General features: G+C 31.1%; 1 protein-coding gene across 1 annotated transcript in view; it reads right to left on the reverse strand.

The window, feature by feature from the left end:
- LOC127712271 (serine/threonine-protein kinase NLK-like) overlaps nucleotides 1–20071 on the reverse strand; it is a 43626-nt gene extending 23555 nt beyond the window's left edge. Inside the window, exons 1-4 of the mRNA XM_052218651.1 lie at nucleotides 19633–20071; nucleotides 17229–17358; nucleotides 11458–11513; nucleotides 1046–1152 (exon numbers count right to left, since the gene is read on the reverse strand). Coding sequence (XP_052074611.1) covers nucleotides 1046–1152; nucleotides 11458–11513; nucleotides 17229–17358; nucleotides 19633–19814 — 475 coding nt within the window. The 5' untranslated portion in view covers nucleotides 19815–20071. The remainder of the gene's footprint in view (nucleotides 1–1045; nucleotides 1153–11457; nucleotides 11514–17228; nucleotides 17359–19632) is intronic.
- Between the last annotated feature and the right edge of the window lie 93 nt (nucleotides 20072–20164).

A 20164-nucleotide genomic window follows, 5' to 3' on the forward strand; every position in this document is an offset into this window, starting at 1 on the left:
TAAGGTGGTATGAAGAACCTTTCAGTATCAAAATGGTTCAATCTAAAAATATCATCTTCTTATATTTAACACTTTCTTAAATAAGGGCCAAATATATTTTCCTGAATATTTTTTTTTATAGAATATTAGCACATGGTGTATTCAAATATAAGAGGATGTCAAAGTTCAACATGTATATTCATGTCATTTTTCTACACATGAAAATCTTGAAAATTGCTGGAAAAAATTATTGTAATAGTATTGTTGAAATATGTGCATTATAAATACATGGTAGGAGGATATTGGATCTGAAGGGCTTTTGACATGTGATTCAAGTATGTTGAAACTTTCCATGTCTAATATCCAGGCCAATACAATTACAGATTTAAGATGTATCTCTGGGCATTTTGAATAAAGATTTTATAACTTTTATACTGTTTTGAAGTTGTAGAGAACAAAAAATCTCCTAAAACACCCTCAGCCCAGCTAATATGACCATCCTGATGTATGTATAAACCATGTAGAAAAGAAAGACTTGTACCAAACCCTCCACCCTGCTATTTAACACTAATAAACCTTTGACTATTTCAATACTTTTAGAGGTTGTTGTGAAACGATGCTTTTAATCGAACACCAGTAAATCCCTGTTAGACTAACCTCTGAGTATTTGGTATCTATAGAAAGACTTTGATGTGGTCCGATGTGAGAGGTTGTGGTGAAACGATGATTTTATGCTTACCTGAGTATTAAGTATAGAAAGACTTTGATGTGGTCCTATGTGAGAGGTTGTGGTGAAACGATGATTTTTATAATGCTTACCTCTTGAGTATTTGGTATAGAAAGACTTTGACGTGGTCCGATGTGAAAGGTTGTGGTGAAACGATGATTTTTATAATGCTTACCTCTGAGTATTTGGTATAGAAAGACTTTGACGTGGTCCAATGTGAGAGGTTGTGGTGAAATGATGATTTTTATAATGCTTACCTCTGAGTATTTGGTATAGAAAGACTTTGACGTGGTCCAATGTGAGAGGTTGTGGTGAAATGATGATTTTTATAATGCTTACCTCTGAGTATTTGGTATAGAAAGACTTTGACGTGGTCCGATGTGAGAGGTTGTGGTGAAACGATGATTTTATGCAGATCACTTTGCATTAATTCTGTCAACACATATCTAAGGTTTGGTTAAGGAAAACTCACAATGTGAAATTTTGCATTAAAGACAATGTTAACCAAAATGAATTAATTTTTATACCTAAAAGACAATACATATAAGATAATAAGATGTGGTATGATCGTCAATGAGACAAATATCCACCAGAGACAGAAGTTCGCATAGGTTAGAGTACAGACTTTAAAGCAAAATCCATAACTGTATAACAAGTAAAAAGTCTTACATTATATAAGTGACATTAACATTGATAAATTATAATATAAATTAACAAAATGTATAATTCAAAGAAAAATATACAAATAACAAACATAATACAATAACATATCATGACTTTGTAAAATCTGGAAGCAAACAAGAAATTGTTAATATCTTTTAAGAACAACAGAAAATTAGTTTTCTATATGACTTCACGATGTTAAAGTTGAAGGCTTCACCTGACGTAAAACAATAGTGGTAATAGCATAATAGCAATTACGTATGTAAAAAATCTGTTGAGACATTGTATTGTGTCATTGTCCTAGAGGACGGAAGCCTAAAAACCCAACCAAACAAAGAGTTTTACCATCATTTGAATTATAAACAATAATTTTATAAGGATAAAAGACAAACAAATGACAAAGACATTTTACTGATCAATTTACAATTGATTATTTTGTTAAGGACTACATGTACAGAGAGTTCATCTTAATATAGAACTGATACTTTGTTTTTAAATACTTATTTATGATGTTATTCAAGAAAAATTATGTAAATAAGTCACTTTCTAATCTTCAAATCTTAATCCACTTTTCAAACAAAAAAAATCTTCCTTCTTTGCCTTTATTATAATAACTCTGGTGAATTACGACTATTTACAAGTACATTTTAATGGCTTATTTTCCTCTCATTTTTCAACATGTTTTTTAATTAAAGCAATTATCTGTCAAATTAGAAATAATTTGCATAAAATTAATCAAAAGTTTTTGGATGAAAACAAAGAAAATCTGTTCTACTGGGGAAGAAATATGATCTTCTTTATATTCTTCAAATAAAAATCTATCAAGCTCCACTGTATCGATTCCCTTAAATATGGAACAAATGTTTTTGATTTTGCATCACCATGGAAACAAAGTGTCATCCTGTTTGCATGTCTCTATAGTTCAATGTCCCTAACGAAAGACAAAAAAAATCAATGTCAACATATCAGATTCCCTAACAAAGACTTTTTTTTTCCATAATCTCCTTGAAATATTAATTTAATGTTAACAAGTTTTCTTTGTATGATAAGTATCAAGCTTCGTGTCCTTCATGCATGCCCTGCGAAAAACTAGAAAACAAATGACAACAAAAGACCCTGATCAGACTGATAAACGTCTTCAATAAAAGAACCATCAAGAACCGACAAACTGTTCATGTTAAAAAAAAATCTTCCTAAACAAAGAACCATCAAGATTCTACAACCTCTTCCTGTTAAAAAAAAATGTCTTAAACAAAGAACTATCAAGAGCCGACGAACTATTCATGTAAAAATAAAAGGAAAAAAATAAAAACAAAGGAGTGAAATAATAGAATTGAACTGCACTTAAATCAATAGAAACCTTGATTATGAACTTCCGTTAATTAATGAACAACAAAGTGATTAATCTCCAACCCATTAAATGTTCAATACTAGCGCCTTAGTACAAGTACTATAAACTTCATGTTAATTACATAACTTATCAACAAATTTGTCATTACTCAGGGTCTTTTATACCTTTATATAAAACCTGTCAATCCTCAATGCCAAACACAATCATGTCAAAATAATCTGTTTATTTTAAATGACAAAAACATACAGGCTTGTAAAATGTTTTCCATTCATACACATATGTAATAAACATTTTCTACTGGTTGTCAGTTTTCTTACTGATCCATTTAGTAAACAGTCAATGATATTATAAGGTGAGAAATGTGCTTGTTGATTTTCTTCACTATGAAGCAAAAAATAAACTAGCTTTCAAGTTCTGACAAAACATTTCAACAGAATATATATATCAAAGATGTAAATTTTCACAAAACTGTTTGAAGAAAGAGAGTGGGTGGTTTTATCCACAAGTTTATCTCAGAGTAGGTGGTTTTATCCGAGATCCAAACCACAAGTTTATCCCAAATCCTATCTTAAAAGTCTAAAAATCCTATCCAACATTTATCATCAAATGCTGGAAATCCAATCTAAAGAGCTTTATAAAAGTTATTTCATACAAAGGTTACAAGCTTATCAAATGTATTTATGAAATAAGCTTGGAGTTTCTTAATAACAAGTAATTTGAATATAATCAAAATAAAAGTATTCAAAATTTCTTCTAATAGTATGATTTATATGTTCTATATAGAGATCACAAGTCTATATACAGCCACAACTCAAGTGTATTATATTTTAGTCAATTGTTTTGTTACAGGTCATTGAATTTCCCTGAACAACCCCCCTAAAGCTTCTTCCTTCAATTCTTGGTTAATACATTAATACATTTATACATGCTTTTCTCACCTATCCAGAAAGACCAGCCCTGAATAACTTATTGCCATTCAAGTTTATATATATTCTTTTTTATTTTATAGGTCTTCAGCTAAAGCAAACGAAACAACATGTCCACCGCAAGAGAGACCCATTTGTGGCCAATCTGAGTCATTACCCCTGTATGACAGGTAGAAATTTCAAAACCCATCACAGTTACAGTGTTCATGTAACATGATTTTTTAGCTGTATGAAATTTTGCCCCCACCCCCACCTTATACGGTGTGCAGTCGCAATCACAATGAAACACATAACCCTCTTCAATAGTGTGCATTACAAGCAATATATAACATGCACTTTTCATTTTTGTATTAGAAACAATCATATCTTTTTATCAATCAACAATAATAAAATGACAAAGTCCTGACATAAAACATTATAAAATCAATTGTTTTATCATGCTGATACATCATAACACATCACACCATCAATCTGTCTATTTCAATGCATCATTACAGAGTTTTCTAAAAGATATTTAATCTAGATAATAGTAAAACACATGGTAGTAACTTTTTCTTACTTCCTGACTGGTGACAAACTTTGTCCTTGGGCCAGACACAATGACATTGAAAAATCTTACTAACAAAGGAAAAAAACATTCAGGTCCTCCGGGCTTCTTAGAATATATCATTGCACTTATAAAACATAAGTTAATAGTAATAGGATATATTCTTTATTATTTACAAAATTTTCCTGAACCTGAATTTTTCACTTTAGTTTTCCTGCAAATGTACTTTTATCAATCTGAATATGCATGAAATACAAACACCACTGTGTGTTTAACAACAACCAATCAATCAATCCAATTGCAAGGTTTCTCTTAAATAAATTAAATCACTTAGTCCAATAAACTGTCAGTTTATTCTATTGTTCAATATCACAGAGAATGTTGGAACAAATTATAACATAACTACAATCATTCTATCTACTGTACTGTATATTGTGTGTCATTCTATCTACTGTACTGTATATTGTGTGTCATTCTATCTTCTGTACTGTATATTGTGTGTCATTCTATCTACTGTACTGTGTATTGTGTGTTTTTCTATCTACTGTATTGTATATTGTGTGTCATTCTATCTACTGTACTGTATATTGTGTGTCATTCTATCTTCTGTACTGTATATTGTGTGTCATTCTATCTACTGTACTGTATATTGTGTGTCATTCTATCTTCTGTACTGTATATTGTGTGTCATTCTATCTACTGTATTGTATATTGTGTGTCATTCTATCTACCGTACTGTATATTGTGTCTCATTCTATCTACCGTACTGTATATTGTGTGTCATTCTATCTACCGTACTGTATATTGTGTGTCATTCTATCTACCGTACTGTATATTGTGTGTCATTCTATCTACTGTACTGTACATTGTGTGTCATTCTATCTAACTGTACTGTACATTGTGTGTCATTCTATCTACCATACTGTATATTGTGTGTCATTCTATCTACTGTATTGTATATTTTGTGTTTTTCTATCTACTGTATTGTATATTGTGTGTTTTTCTATCTACTGTACTGTATATTGTGTGTTTTAGGGTAAATGTCTGGTAATTACTGAAACATCTCCTTTTTATATTCATTATTTTTAAGTAAAAAAAATTTCAATATCATTCCTATCTCTTTTTTCATTAATGTAAGATTTTAATACTCAATTAGCATGGAATGAAAAATATGTTGCATCAACATATTAATTTATTTGTATTCAGTAAATTTTCAATTTTAATTTTTTATTTCTATCAAATCTGCTCGAACTTATTAACCAGTCCCACCATTCAGATGGTACATCCAAACACTGAATCTTACAACAATGCCATGTACAAAATGTAGCTCAGTACATTTTCTATCAATAAATGTAGACTCATACACAGTACGTTATAAGTGTATTGACCTTAAACGACCTAATGATGGACACCTATAACATGCTGAAGGTTATTACTACACGTCTTAATACAACAGATATTTATGGTCGACTATACAGGTTTTTTTTCTTTGTTACAACTACAATTAATTCATCAGAATCCCCTTGTTTTAGTTTGTCTAGTATTATGGAGTTCCCCTGGTTTTCATCCCAATTCCCTTTTGTATATTTGATGTCCATCATGGAAATCCCTAGTGTAACCTTTTATGGTAAAAATGGAGGGTAACAAATGAACCACTGGGATTGAATTCAAGTCCATTTCTTTTTAGGTTTAACAACTTTTCAGATATTTGTGTGGTAGTACTATTATTTAATGTTTGACCCGCGGACCTTCAAATGCCCGTTTTAGGAACTTATTGGGTCTTTTAAGAGGTTGAAGCCTAAAACTTATCTAGGTTATTTTTTAGTACTCTTCAGTCTTGTTTCATTCTGTTAAATTTTATTTTAGAATCTTTATTTTTTAACAGCCTATATATCAGAGGTATATTTAGGGGATAGAGGGAGTTCTCCCTTATGGAGCAACATATTAGTAAATGGTTAATGCATAGAATTTTGACATGTCCCACTCCAAACGTTACCTTAAGTTTGGGGCCCCCTTTTTTTAAAGACCTTGATCTACATCTGTATATCAAATACTTAATGTAGATTTTGTGTCATCACTTGATCTTAATTTGAACCAGGTTAAACTTCCTTCCAAGTAAAGCTATTGAAACCCTATATATAGCTACTTAGGAGGTCAAAACATAAAAAGGTGTTCCTTTGAATAACCCTCAGCTTATCACCAGGAAGTATAAAGGGCCAAATCTAGAAATATGTGATAAGGTTTGTGATTTTGTTTGCCAGGGGTTACTGTGAATGGATATCATTAAATTAACTTCTTATTTAAATTAATTACCATGATGCCATTAAATATTACTGAATATCCTGCATTTATCATGCATGCTTTACCATGAAATAAAGTTTAAATTGCTGTAAGACCTCTCTCTAAACTCATTGAAAGCATTGATGTAATATCATGGTGTAAAGTAGGTACACCCAATCCTGCTAACTCCCCTCTTGGTTTATCTTATACTTGTTATATATTCTTTGCCAATGTCTGTCTGTCATACAATAACATCTTATAATCCATCTATGATTTATAGCTTTAAGTCTAATTGTCTCCATTATGGCCATTTTCACTCTTCTAAAATCCTCGTCATTAAAATCATAAGGTACAGAAAAATTTGTAATCAATAGACATAACTGATCATTAATACCCTTGTCCTTAACTCTGTTAGTAAATTGAAGGTAAAAAATACTACATTATTCAGGTGTTCTTTAATTATAGTGTCTAGACATTTTTTCAGGGATCTGTAGTTATAAAGATATTATGCCTGACTTATTGTAGGCTGCAAGATGTGCAATTACAAGAAAACTTCACTCAGTCTGTATCTCACTAAATATTTGGTTTCAGATATGCCAGAATGCAATGCTATTTTGTATCATTTCAAGCAGAACAGTATTTATTTGATGAAGTTTCTTCTGGCCACCTATTATTACAAAAACAAAAGCTACCAAAAAAAGAGGGCAAATTTTTGTCTTCATGAGAAATATATACATGTACATCCCTTTAAAGTATAGGGGTTCATTCAATTTTATATGAGTTTATTTTTCAAAGGACATATTTTAATCTTTATATAGATATAAGAAGATGTGGTATTAGGGCCAATGAGACAACTCTCCATCAAGTCACAATTTGTAAAAGTAAACCTTTATAGGTCAAAGTACGGTCTTCAACTTAGAGCCTTGGCTCACACCGAACAGCAAGCTATAAAGGGCCCCAAAAATTACTAGTGTAAAACCATTCAAACAGGAAAACCAACAGTCTAATCTATATAAAAAACGATAAACACTTATGAACAACATCAACAAACGACAACCACTGAACATCAGGTTCCTGACTTAGGACAGGTGCAAATTTTTACACAATTTTGTCAATTTTTAGAGGTCAACAAATTGTTTTTTTCCAATTAATAGATGTTTTATTAATGAAGAACAAACATTTTTTTGAACAGTTGTATACTTTGTAAAGTGAATTATTTTCAATAAAATAATTTCAGGTCTCAGAAGGTATAACTCTAAATATCTAATTAAGTTTTGTTAAAATTATCTACCAAGCACCTGCCAAAAAATTTGAGTTACAAATAGGCATGCAGCAACCCTTTGTAAATAATTTCTATAAATTATTAATTTTTCCTTTGGTCAGCAATCTTTATGGTTGAGTGTTTTGACCTGATGACCTTCCTACCACATACAATCTTATAGAAACTATCAAATTAGCTACCCTACAGGTTGGACATGAATTTCCACCCTATAACATTGGACAGGGCTGTTACCTTCTGACATTTATTTCACCCTGAGGTAGGACACACATGAAATTGGCTTCAAATGAAGCGTGACCTTCACCTACAGCTTACTAAGGGAGGCCAGATGACATTAAGAGTGTTGGAATAGAAATCCGATACCATTTGCCAGTTAATTGATCCAAGCAATCATTTACATTGATGGCTCTGGGGTCAGTGAACCTAAAGATAGCTAAAGGCGATCGACTAATGAGCTTCAAAGCAAGACAGAGCAGGTTGTTTATGCAAATATGGTAAATGAATTTCACAATATAACATAATCAAATTTGTATCAAGTATGGGAAATAATTTTTACAAAATTGACAAGGATGCTTCTTCATATTTTTATCCTGAATTCATCAAAAATTTAATTTTTTACCGTTATTGAACCATGGTAAAAAAAAACATTTTCCAGTGAGCTGACATACTTATGATGTCTCTAATTAAGCAGTTCAAAGTGACAATTTACAAGAGGTGACCGACTTTAGCTATATAACTGAATGCTAGGGATTTATTGTGTGTTATAATACAGGTGTATATATTTGGGCAAGAGAAACCAAAAATCTTTATCATTATATATATCAGTGAAATAGTGATTTTTAATTGGATCACATATTAAAGTACACAGTACCCTAGGAATAGAAATGGACAAGTGCTTGCAAATAGTTTGTAAATGTAGTAATTTAGTAAATTTACACAGAATTGACATGAGAGAAATGTAACTATATTGGATATATCATAAACAGTTTTATTCTTATATATTGAACATATAGAACTAGAGCCAAATATCTCAGACCTATTACTTCTCCTGTTAGAAATATAAAAGGGCCATAAAATTGATATGTTTACAATACATGTTCCATTTGTAGGATATATATCTTGATATTATTAGACCAAGGTTCATGACCTGGCTACTATAAACATAATGAATGAAGTAACAATTATACCTGTAGTAAAGATCTTAATCTGATTTATACCTTCAGGTTAAATACATGTACCTCTACGGTAGACAAACATTTTAGATGAATTTTTTATTTAAAATAATGAAAAATCAGAATTCAATTATTAATAGTGTAAAACGTGACAGGTCAGAACAACTCATTTTATATTTTATTAAATTTTTTTACTGCTAAAATTTCTTATCACTCACTGTAAAACTAGCATCTTAATTTTTTTAAGTCAAACTTGTGTTTTTAGTAATTCCCAAATATTGTGAATACAATCAAATTTTCCTTGATACTATGGGTACTATGAGCTGAATGATATCAAATGTGACAAAAAACATCTGAACAACACAACTGAAACCTGAATTTTACTTAAGTTGGTTGCTACACTACCCTTATCAAAACCCATGCACCATAAATCTGGACTATGTTCCAAGGGCTACGCTACCCTTATCAAAATGGACTATGTTCCAAGGAAGAGAACAACATTAATCAGTACTTTTACAGTAAAAATGTGGTATAGTCCCTCGTACCGTCAGTCACAACACATAACAATCAACAAAGCCACGGAATACCACGAGATAACAATAATGAATAGGTGATAACTTTATTTATCTTCCGTTTATATTCATACCTTATTTACCTCTGATAGGCAAATTCTTACACCGAAATATACGGTCACGATTTACGATGTCCACGGTACACGTTGATACAATGGTTTTACTGACTGACACTTCTGATTAAGTACGACCCATATCAAACAGATAAATACATGTACATCTCATTCATAAACAACTGATAAGTAACTTATAATGCTGATGTATTTTATCACTCATCCTATTTCAGTTTTAATTTTATAATCCTAATGGTGTCGGACTAAATGAACATGGACTTTGATCTCCTTAAGGATAAATGCTGTATTTCATACATACTTTGAAAACCATATCTACATGTACCTAACATTGGCAGTTTTTCTATGTCATACATGTATATCTATGATATTGTTATTTGGGGAAGTTGCCATGTTGATGCCATATCTTTTATAGACCAATCTCAAGTTGTTTTTTTATGAATGAGTTACACAGGTTGGCCCCGGAATAAATGACGTCATTGAACAAAAAATTTCAGTTAATATCAAATACCACAAAATTTAATTCCAATTAGGAACCTTATACGAACTTTTCAATATAACAAGAATGAATTAAATTCTTCAAGAGTGAACTTTAAATATAATTATTCCATTAAAATGTCTATATGGAAAGGTAATTTTGATCCTCAATTGAATTTCAAACTAAGACCAAATACATTTACTGAGATTTATAGCAAAGTGCAGCCACAATTTGTTTCTTGGTACATATAATTAGGTTAAGAACTTATAAAATATTCATTATGGTAATTTTTTTCAACCCCACTTCAAGACTGTAATAGTAAAAATTTGTTTAAAATTAAGTTAGCAGGCTGAAATGTAACTATTATTGGTTAAAAGAAATAAATGTATACTTCAAGTTATGTAATATTTCATTAAGTACAAAGATAATGGGAGTTATATGTTAAATGAAGTATAAGAAAATACTTACAAATGTAAATTTCTCTCTATAAATTGATAACACCAAGTACAAGAAAAGGCAAAGTCAGCAATAATATTAGGAAACCAACCTGTTCTTTTCTCATGAAAATAAGACGCAGACCAGTTGAAAATCGTGGGACTTAACAGACAGAGCCACCTGATTCTGTAAGGACAGGTACAAACCTGGAGTATTTCATAATGAACTTTACTAAGAAAAGTGTTGTATTAGTCAGTAGGTCAACTCTACATAGATTTCAACAACTCTATAAATGTTTTTAGTCTCATCCACATTGGTCCAACATTGCTTGACATCTGTCAGTTTTTTTGTTTGAGAATGCTATGGCCTATAACAATCATCTAGAGGACTTGCCTGGGTCTAGGGGTGAACTGACCCATCCACCAAAAGACTGTTAGACCTCAGAGCTGAAATTTCTTTCTTTCTTTTTATTATGGCCTTTTGCTCTGCTTTTTATGCTTTTATTATATATACCTGCTATTAAATGCCAGTGCTTAATTTATTTATTGAGTTTATGCTTTTTAGTCTGTTAGTATTTTTATGATATTCAAGTGATTTGCAGGTTCCCCCATTCAATGCACATAGAGGTGCTTGCCGCATGAGCATTGACTCTAAAGGCTCAGAAATCAAAATTAATTTGCTTTCATTATATTTGCATGCTTTTTCATTTTTATTTATTAGTATTTGCATGATGCTGCGTGTTTTTGTGTGTGATAGTCGGTTAAAAAGCTCACCAGAGCTCATGTTTTGTCAGTGTTATTATGTATATACATGCTGACTCTAAATAAAATTTACTTACTTACTTACCTCAGAGCAATCTACTTTGACATATAGCCTACATCTCTGATATAAACATATAAACACACACACACCAAATAAAGCCTACCTTTACTGTTTGGACCCCTATAGATACATGTAGGTTTTATTTAAAAGGATACACTTCATGAAAGAAATCTATGTGAGGTGGTTGTAGAATGTCTAGTGCTGATAATACCTGAAAAATAAACATAACTTTTAGAAAAGATTTCAGCAATGACATTACAGACAAGCTTGTTATATTTGTGTGACCTTGTCTATTGTTGATGAGTACCCACATCTCCTTATACTGTGAATTCATCTATTTTCGTGGTCACCAATTTTCGTGGATTGAGGAAAACTTGTACTTTCTTGGATATTTGATTTTGTGGTTTTGCCAAAGTCTGCATAGAAACCTATAGAAAATATGTACTTCGTTGAACATTTAAATTCGTTGTTCATCTTTAACCATGAAATCCATGAAAATTTGTATCCCACGAATAATATTTAATCCACAGTATACAAAATGCGTTACAAATAACTAATGTCTTCGTGCCCTTCAATCTTACATCTTATTATTTGTGGGATATCTATTATTCGTTGATTGAACCATGAATCTAAATGTTTATGAAGTACAGGTTTTCTATATAGGCTTATATCTTGTATACACAGACTTCGGCAAAACCACAAAATCAAATATATAAGAAAATACAATTTTTCCTTGATTCAAAAAAATTGGTACCCATGAAAATAAATGAATATACAATAAAGAATTGGCCTTTTGAAATAGAGCCGCTTCAGGTCAATATTGACTTATAAGCACTTGAGGACCTGTTAAGAAGACATTCCCCTCTACACAGACACAGCCAATGTATTCACATTTTTATGTCTTGTACATCTATGGATTTAACAACATGTAAACTAAAACTTCAAACAAACTTTTCATAAAGACTTTGTATAATTTTTATATCTTCGTCTGTTTTCCGCCATAAAAATGGTGAATTCCATCAAGTTAACCTCTTGTGTGTAGATAGGGAACACAGCATGTCAAAACTGAGTATAAATATTATTTTTCTTTTAAAATAAATACAATTTAGATTGAAATGTTAGTATCTATTATAAAATAATGACTTTTTAATCCAGTAAAGTTTAATAATTTACATTTTAGTCGGAATAAAAAAATCGATTTCAATTGTCAAACTTTCCCCGTTTAATGTTATTGCTAAAATTAATGGTTGACCTTAAAACTTTTCAATTAATTTAAAGAGACTAAAATTTCAAGTCTGGAAATCTGAAATAAATCAGGATGAAAGATTCAGTTACATGCAATCTGTACACAGCTGAACTAATTATGCATGAAATATTTGCTACCAGACTATTTAGTGGTGATTATCAATTATAGCAGCAAGACTAGATACAATGCATTAGGTCAAGTCTAGAACATATTGCTTCTGAAATCCTACAAATACCAGGTTAGACAAAAACAAACAGTTCAATGTGTGTGCTCACCATGACTGTTTTTTGTATGCTCAAATATTCAGCACACAAGGACTGTTTTTGTGTGCTCAAATATTCACCACACCATCACTGTTTTTTTGTTGAAGCATAATGACATTCATTTTAGATACACTTGATAGAAGTAATCTTTCTAATAAGAAAACACTTTAGCATTCAATTTTTCTTTGAAGTCAAAACTGTGCTTTTAGCTTTTTTTTCTTTATAACATGTATATAATTCAAATAATTCATGTACAAAAAGTAAAAAGATAAATAGTATGCAAAGTTAACTGTAAAAGAGAAATGTCTGGAGTAACAAAGGTGACCTTATCAGCTGTTTTTTCACCTGTACAGGTAAATAATTACAAGTTATTCATCCTATGATTCTCTGATAGAAAATCTTAAAATCAATCTTTTTACTTGTGATAGAAATTCTGTCAGACTTTCTACTTTTAGAATTGGCCGACTGCAGGTGTGATATTTAACTAGGTGTATATAGGTACCTTACTTCACACAATTAATGCTCGCCCATTTTATATTGGGGGAGACAAGTTGATTATACAGAAAAAATTTCTGACTCTATATATTCATTATTATACATATTTCACAACTGAGCGATTTCCATGTTGATTAATGAATTATTAACCACAAGTTTATAAACACTTCATGGGATAAAAAATAGGAGTGGAGATAGGTCTGTTGTCTACTTGAGGTGACCAACATTCTAAATTCTCTCTCCCAGAAATAAATATTCTGAATGTTTTGTAAGTCTTTTGAATAACTTGATTTCTAAGTTTGTGTTACAATGTAGATAAGTTTTTAGCAAAGACTAAAACACATGCTCACATAAATTGTAGAGGAATGCTCTCTGACCTAGGTGTTGTTCATTGTAGTTTTGTCTTTTTTCGGTTGTCCAGTACTTTTAGTGTTTTTTTTTTATGTAATATTTCTTTGATTTGTCATAAATTAGATTTTAAAAGACTACATTAGAAGAACTCCAAACAAATGACTGCATTATTAATGAATTAACAATTTAATTAATAATACAATTACATGTCATTAGAGAATATGATCAATCAGATCAATATAACTGGGTTAATTTGTCATGTGATCTGAGTGAAAGTATCATACTTGATATATACATGTGTAATGTCAATTTATTGTCAGTTTTACATTAAATTGATTTTATGACAAATATGTCTAATATGCTCCTCTTGTTTTATTTGGACATTTTATAGTGAGAGGACATGCAAAAAGCTGTAATCTTTACTGGTTAGAGAAACATTAATAATTGTAGACTAGTTTGGCTTTAAAGAACAAAAACAAATTTTGATTATATAAGATCTCAATTCAAAAATATAAAATAGAGCAAATCAGTAAGGTAACATACATGTAGTTTGGTTTTTTTTGGTGCCAGGGGGCAGGAGAAATAATATCCTAACTTGTCATGTTAAGATTCACAAATTTTGTCTAACAGTTTTTCTGTTACAACTACAATGCAAAAGTACAAATTAAAGAATTTATAGATATCTATATAACAAATTAACATTTGATCTTTTAATCTTCAACACTAGATTAGCGAAAAAACTCTCACAAAAGATTTCCACTATATACAGCGTAAGTACAGAAGGTAGAAAAAACAAATAATTTTTTTTTAATTATAATTATTTTGACTCAAAGTTAAGTGGAAGAAAAAGAGAGGCAAAAGATACCAAAAGGACATTCAAACTCAGAAGTCGAAAATAAACTGACAACGCCATGGCTAAGAAAGAAAAAGACCAACAAACAAACAACGGTCAAAAAGTACTCAAAGTAGTGGAGGGTATATAAACTGTACATGTCAAAAGTTAAGTAGTTACACTCGAGCTAACCAGAAACTGGATAGACTTCTGAGTATAATTGTTGTAGGCTGGTACATGTAGGAGGTTTCCTAAATCTACAGACAATGAATATTAAGAAGGAGCAAGAAATGAGTAGGTTTGTATAATACTATCATTAAAATTGATGACTTAATCATTTTAAGTGGCACAGCAGGGACCAATTTAAATGCTAACTGATTATTGAATCATCTATTAATACACAATCGGGTCAAATCTTTACAACAATGAAGGGTGGTGAGAATACCTGTACAGGTAAACAGGTCTGGACAGGGGTGGGTTATCTCTGTCAACATATGGTGACTGTGGCAGATAGTCTACAGCCTACACCTGTCGCTGTTTCTAAACAAAGAAACTAATTCACAACCAATCTCTAGGCAAACAAGCAGAGACAATATGGGGACAAATTTCACCTGCATATTTCATGATCCATACATACAAACATTGACAATCAATCCTTTTAGAGACGTACCAATTTATTCCACCGATTTATTCCGCAGGAGGATATTATTTTACAAACAATGATGAGTCTGTCATATGAAAACATTTCCTCCTTTCTCTACAGAATCACATTCATACATTGTGTAGGGCTTTCAAAAACTGTTTTAGTACCAGGTATTTTCTACTTTTTAAATGTTTTTTCATCCCTATTACTATGATTATGTAGGTATTGCAGTTTATTCAATAATCTTTAGAAGTAACACTAATAAAATACTGAAAAATATTAACAGAGAAAACTTAAGTACTTAAATCTGCTTTAACGTTGAAATCCTAACAGGCGAATTCTACAGGACATCACCAGGATATATAAACAATGTCTGAACGACAGGTGGGACGGATACAGGAAGTCCAAAATAAATTTAATTTTCCCCTCATTCTTGAAAAGCCTAGAGCTTCAAGAATTAGCACACTTCAAGGATTATTAATAGAATCAATTAAATATTTCATGACAAAATTGGCTGTCGTCATTTTCCTTTCCTGAAAGGATCAGTCTACATCAAAGTTCTGATATAATTCCCAGAGTGGGTTGACAGATAGCCTATATGAATAGTTGGTCTGACAGTGGAATTCTACCTCGCTAAACATGTAAAAAATAAGCTCTGTTTGTAAGTAACCTTGAGCATGCCTGTCTAATAGAACCAATGCTTCAGAGTTCTCTAAAAGTGGTGGTCCGAAGTGGAAGGTTTTGACCACCAAAAATTGCAAAGGACCAACACAATTTTGGAATTTTGCAATAGAAATAATAGTGAGGACCAGCAGATTTTCTTCAAGGACCACCAGGGAAAAAAGGGTTTGAGAACTCTGCTGTCTAACATGTACAGAACCACACTGCTTATCAGACATGTCAAACATCTGACTATCTGTAAAACCATGTGAAATAATTGTTTTATAGAGGAACCATTTTAAACTGTATGCTAAAAGGGTTGAATCAGAAAGGAGAATCTATAAGATAACTCTGAACAGACACACTTTAAAAAGTTCAAAGTAAGTGCAAACATGCAGAAATATGCATACTAAGGAAAAACAATTTTGCAATGCATCTGTTTCTACACCAGAAATGATGGATAAACTGTCTTCACACTGAACTATGTGTATTATACAAATCAAATGATTAACTATAAAATCTGACATTATATGAACAGCTGCTAGTTAGAAATGTACATCTTCAGTTCCATCCAGATAAAAACAAAAGATCTCAGCAAAACTAGGTCAATAGGCAGAATATCAGAAAGCTTTTTGAAATCTTGACCAATATTGATATTTTTGGTGAAATTAGTGGCCGAGTTAGTATGAGACTAGATCAATAGGTCTGTTTGTATTGTAGGAGTCTATTCAGTGTTGATTGGAAAATAAGGGTCATTTCATGGTCACCATTCTCAACAATGTTACGTACAAGCTGGAATTGAGTTTCAAGAATGGTCTTCGTAGAAAATTTGTCTTTAATATTAAAAATAATTTTTAAAAAACTCTTTTACCTAGAGTATAAACAATAATAAGTATTTTATAACTTAAAGTTGGAGTTAAAATTACGTAAACAATAAACGCACAAGGAATACAATGTTATCCTTTTTTGGGGAATATAGATAGATACATGTACATATGACATTAAACATTCTAAGTTTAAATGGAATACTGTGTCATGTATACAGTTTTTGTATGGAAGTTATTTGTATCAAATTTAGACTGCAGCTGCAGTTTATAAATATTGTTATCTATAAACACGATCGAAGCATGTTTATATCTGTCAAATTACCAATTCATTCAACTCACTCAAAATTTATTTATATACAAAAAATGATATACCTGGAATGTTCAATTTCAACAGTAGAAAAATGAAAATTTAATGCACAAAGTGCAAAAATTCACAGAATGAACAAGAATTTATTTGTTTTCTCACAGTAAAAGGAAGACCCCAAGACGCTTACAAAGCTGTGCATAAATGAGCTAAAGCCTCATGATTAAGATTTGAAACAATGGAAAAATGATTTGAGTGGAAATATAGATAATTTATATTACACATATATATCTGGATGTACTTACATTGTCATGTTTGAAGTGACAAAGCATTCTCAGTTCACGGAATACTCTCTTGGATGAGACTAAATTCTGGAACACACTTGGCATTTTCTTTAGAGCCACTCGCTTTCCATCTCTAGGGTCCGTCACTGACCTATAATAAAATGAAATTTTAATAATTCTTGATAAATCATAAAATAAAACCATACTAAACGTTAAATTATTTCACATTTGGGACTTTTTATAGCTAACTATGGTATGGATTTTGCTCATTGTTAAAGGCTGTAACGTGACCTATAATTGCTAACATCCACATCATTTGAAGTCTGGTGGTTAGTTGTCTCAAAGTCATTGGCAATCATACCATTTATCTTTATTTTTATGTAAACTTTCTGCTTCATAATTTTCAGGAATTACATACAAAGCAATTATGAATCTGCTGTTAAGATGAGCAATAAATGCTTATAAGTCATTGACCAAATAATACAGTATCAAAATAAGGAGATGTGGTACGATTGCCAAATAGACGAGTATCAACCAGAGACCAAAGGCTGCAGATGTTAACAACTATACATTGTAGGGTAACCAAAATAGATGTATAATATTCTACCATAGAGTCTGCAACAAAATGTGTAAAAGACATGTGAATAAATTCAACACAAAGACAACTCAATGTTTTTACAATTTTTTTTAGCATCAACATCAAATTTTGATATTAGTTTCTTCTAAAATTAAATCAACAACTAAATTAAAACGATTCCATCCTTTTTAAATACATTTATAGGATCGTGTTAAAATTTGACATGTAACTTTCCTGGTCATTTACCTTGGTGTCATTAGCTTCTACAAATAACATGTAAATTACTTATTTGACCTGTTATAAGTTGTCAATGATCAGTTTGGACAGTCACCTAGAACTAATGTCTTTTCAGAAGTTCAGCCTTTTAACATCAAGTTTCTGCGCATTTAAACAGCTATCATATGATATTGTCTTCGCAGCACAACAAAATTTGGTTAAATATATCAATTAAGACAGGGTTAGGAATCGGCTGTAATATTTTAACTGATTAATCCTAAAAATCAGACAGCAAGTTCCAATCTGATTTTCGATTATAATTGGTTTTTAATTCATATTATGCAAATAATGTAGGCATGTTAGTAACACTCTTATCTTATGTAATACTTGTGCATGTCATATATATCATAAACATGAAGTATGTTATAAGTACACGTAGAAATACCCAAATATATATATACAAAAGTATAAATAGAGTATTGTCACCAAAAAGTGTGTATGCATACAAAAGGGATATTTTATGGGTGTTCTAAGACATTCTTTACATTATCAGAAAGGAAGTTGGTAAAAGGTTTCTGTTAAAAAAATAACATTTTACAGATTTCTTTTTACCTTTATCGATTGTCAATTATAATACATGTACATGTACAATGTATGTTATATGACCACGGGTTGTTAAAAACAATGCTTCAAATTTAACATATTTTTCTATTGCTTATTTACCAATGATTGTTGTTTGCTTCTTGTGCGTTGGAAAACATTTCATGCTTATTCTTGACAAGATTATTTATGATTTAAAATGCAAGATGACCAATAACAAACAAATTGTACCTTAAAGTTAATAATTGACCTCATATCTCTTATCTCCTTTTGTTCCTTTTTATTTTTATTTATTTACATCCATTAAAATGAACAATTAATATAAATGTACATATGTTTGACTTCTGTATACTGCTGGATATAATATTTTCTTTTAAAAACTTTCAGACAAATTAACCTTAGGGTTAACAATAGGACTGCAACTGAAACTTTTGGTTCTTAGATGTTTTGATATTTTTTTCCCTGAAACTATTGTTGTTTACATAAAGCTAAAAGATGGATATGGATCAAACTCAAACTTATTTATGTTTCATGGCCAACTTATCTTTAATTCAAATAAGAACAAATTTTGGATTCTTCAACATATGAAGATAAGATGTCAATATATATACATAAATTAAATATAAAGATCAAATGGAATGTACATGTAATCCAAAATACATTTGACCTGTCCGTACAAGATAATTTTATATAAATTTTAATTTGAATCTTGTAATTTTTTTACAATAAAGTTAAATTGATAACAAAATACATATCATGACTGTAAACTTATGAATGGAATGATTTATTTTTAAAGAAGTTGAACTGTGTTCACATGTCACGCACAATCAGCTGATTTTCTGACAATGTCACAAAGAAATTCATTCAAGAACAAAAGAAGTTAAAATAAAGAAGAGGCACGAACGGCACAGAGTTCCTTTTTATTTTGACTTATTAAATGATATGAAAATCAAACTTTTTATTATTTTTTTCTTTGTCTAAAAAATCTATGAACAGACTTGCACGAGACGAACAAAGAAATAGTACACTCACCATACAACACCAAAAGCCCCATAACCGATTGGCCGGTCGGGTTGTACATCTTGTGGAGGCACAACCTGAAAATATGGGACAGCTACTGCTGCTGTGAGGATTGCATGCTGAGATGGGGCGGGTGGTGCCCCTCCTTGAAAAGCCATGATATGCCTCGCGTGTCTATGTCCAACCACTGCCATTACAACCCCACGAACACTGCCTGCACGAAAAAAGCGCTTGGAATGCTAAAATTTCACTGTTGCATTTCTAAGTCCGATACATCCACACTCATTAATGACTCTCCGAATAAACTGGAGAGTTTGGTGTTGAAATCTTATATAAATTTACCAAAACATAAAGATAATTTCGTGTTATTTGGTGACAGGGTTCTGACTCACACGCGAGTACGGCACACAAAGAAATCACGTGACAACGCTTCAATCTTTCCCAAAATGCAATGTTGTCTGTTGTAGGTCACGAAAACAAAAGTAGAATTTAATTAATCTTTTTCAATTTTACACTAGCGGACAATTTAGGAATCAATGAAAAA

Source organism: Mytilus californianus, unplaced genomic scaffold (assembly GCF_021869535.1).
Source record: "Mytilus californianus isolate M0D057914Y unplaced genomic scaffold, xbMytCali1.0.p SCAF_8, whole genome shotgun sequence".
Taxonomy (NCBI): domain Eukaryota; kingdom Metazoa; phylum Mollusca; class Bivalvia; order Mytilida; family Mytilidae; genus Mytilus; species Mytilus californianus.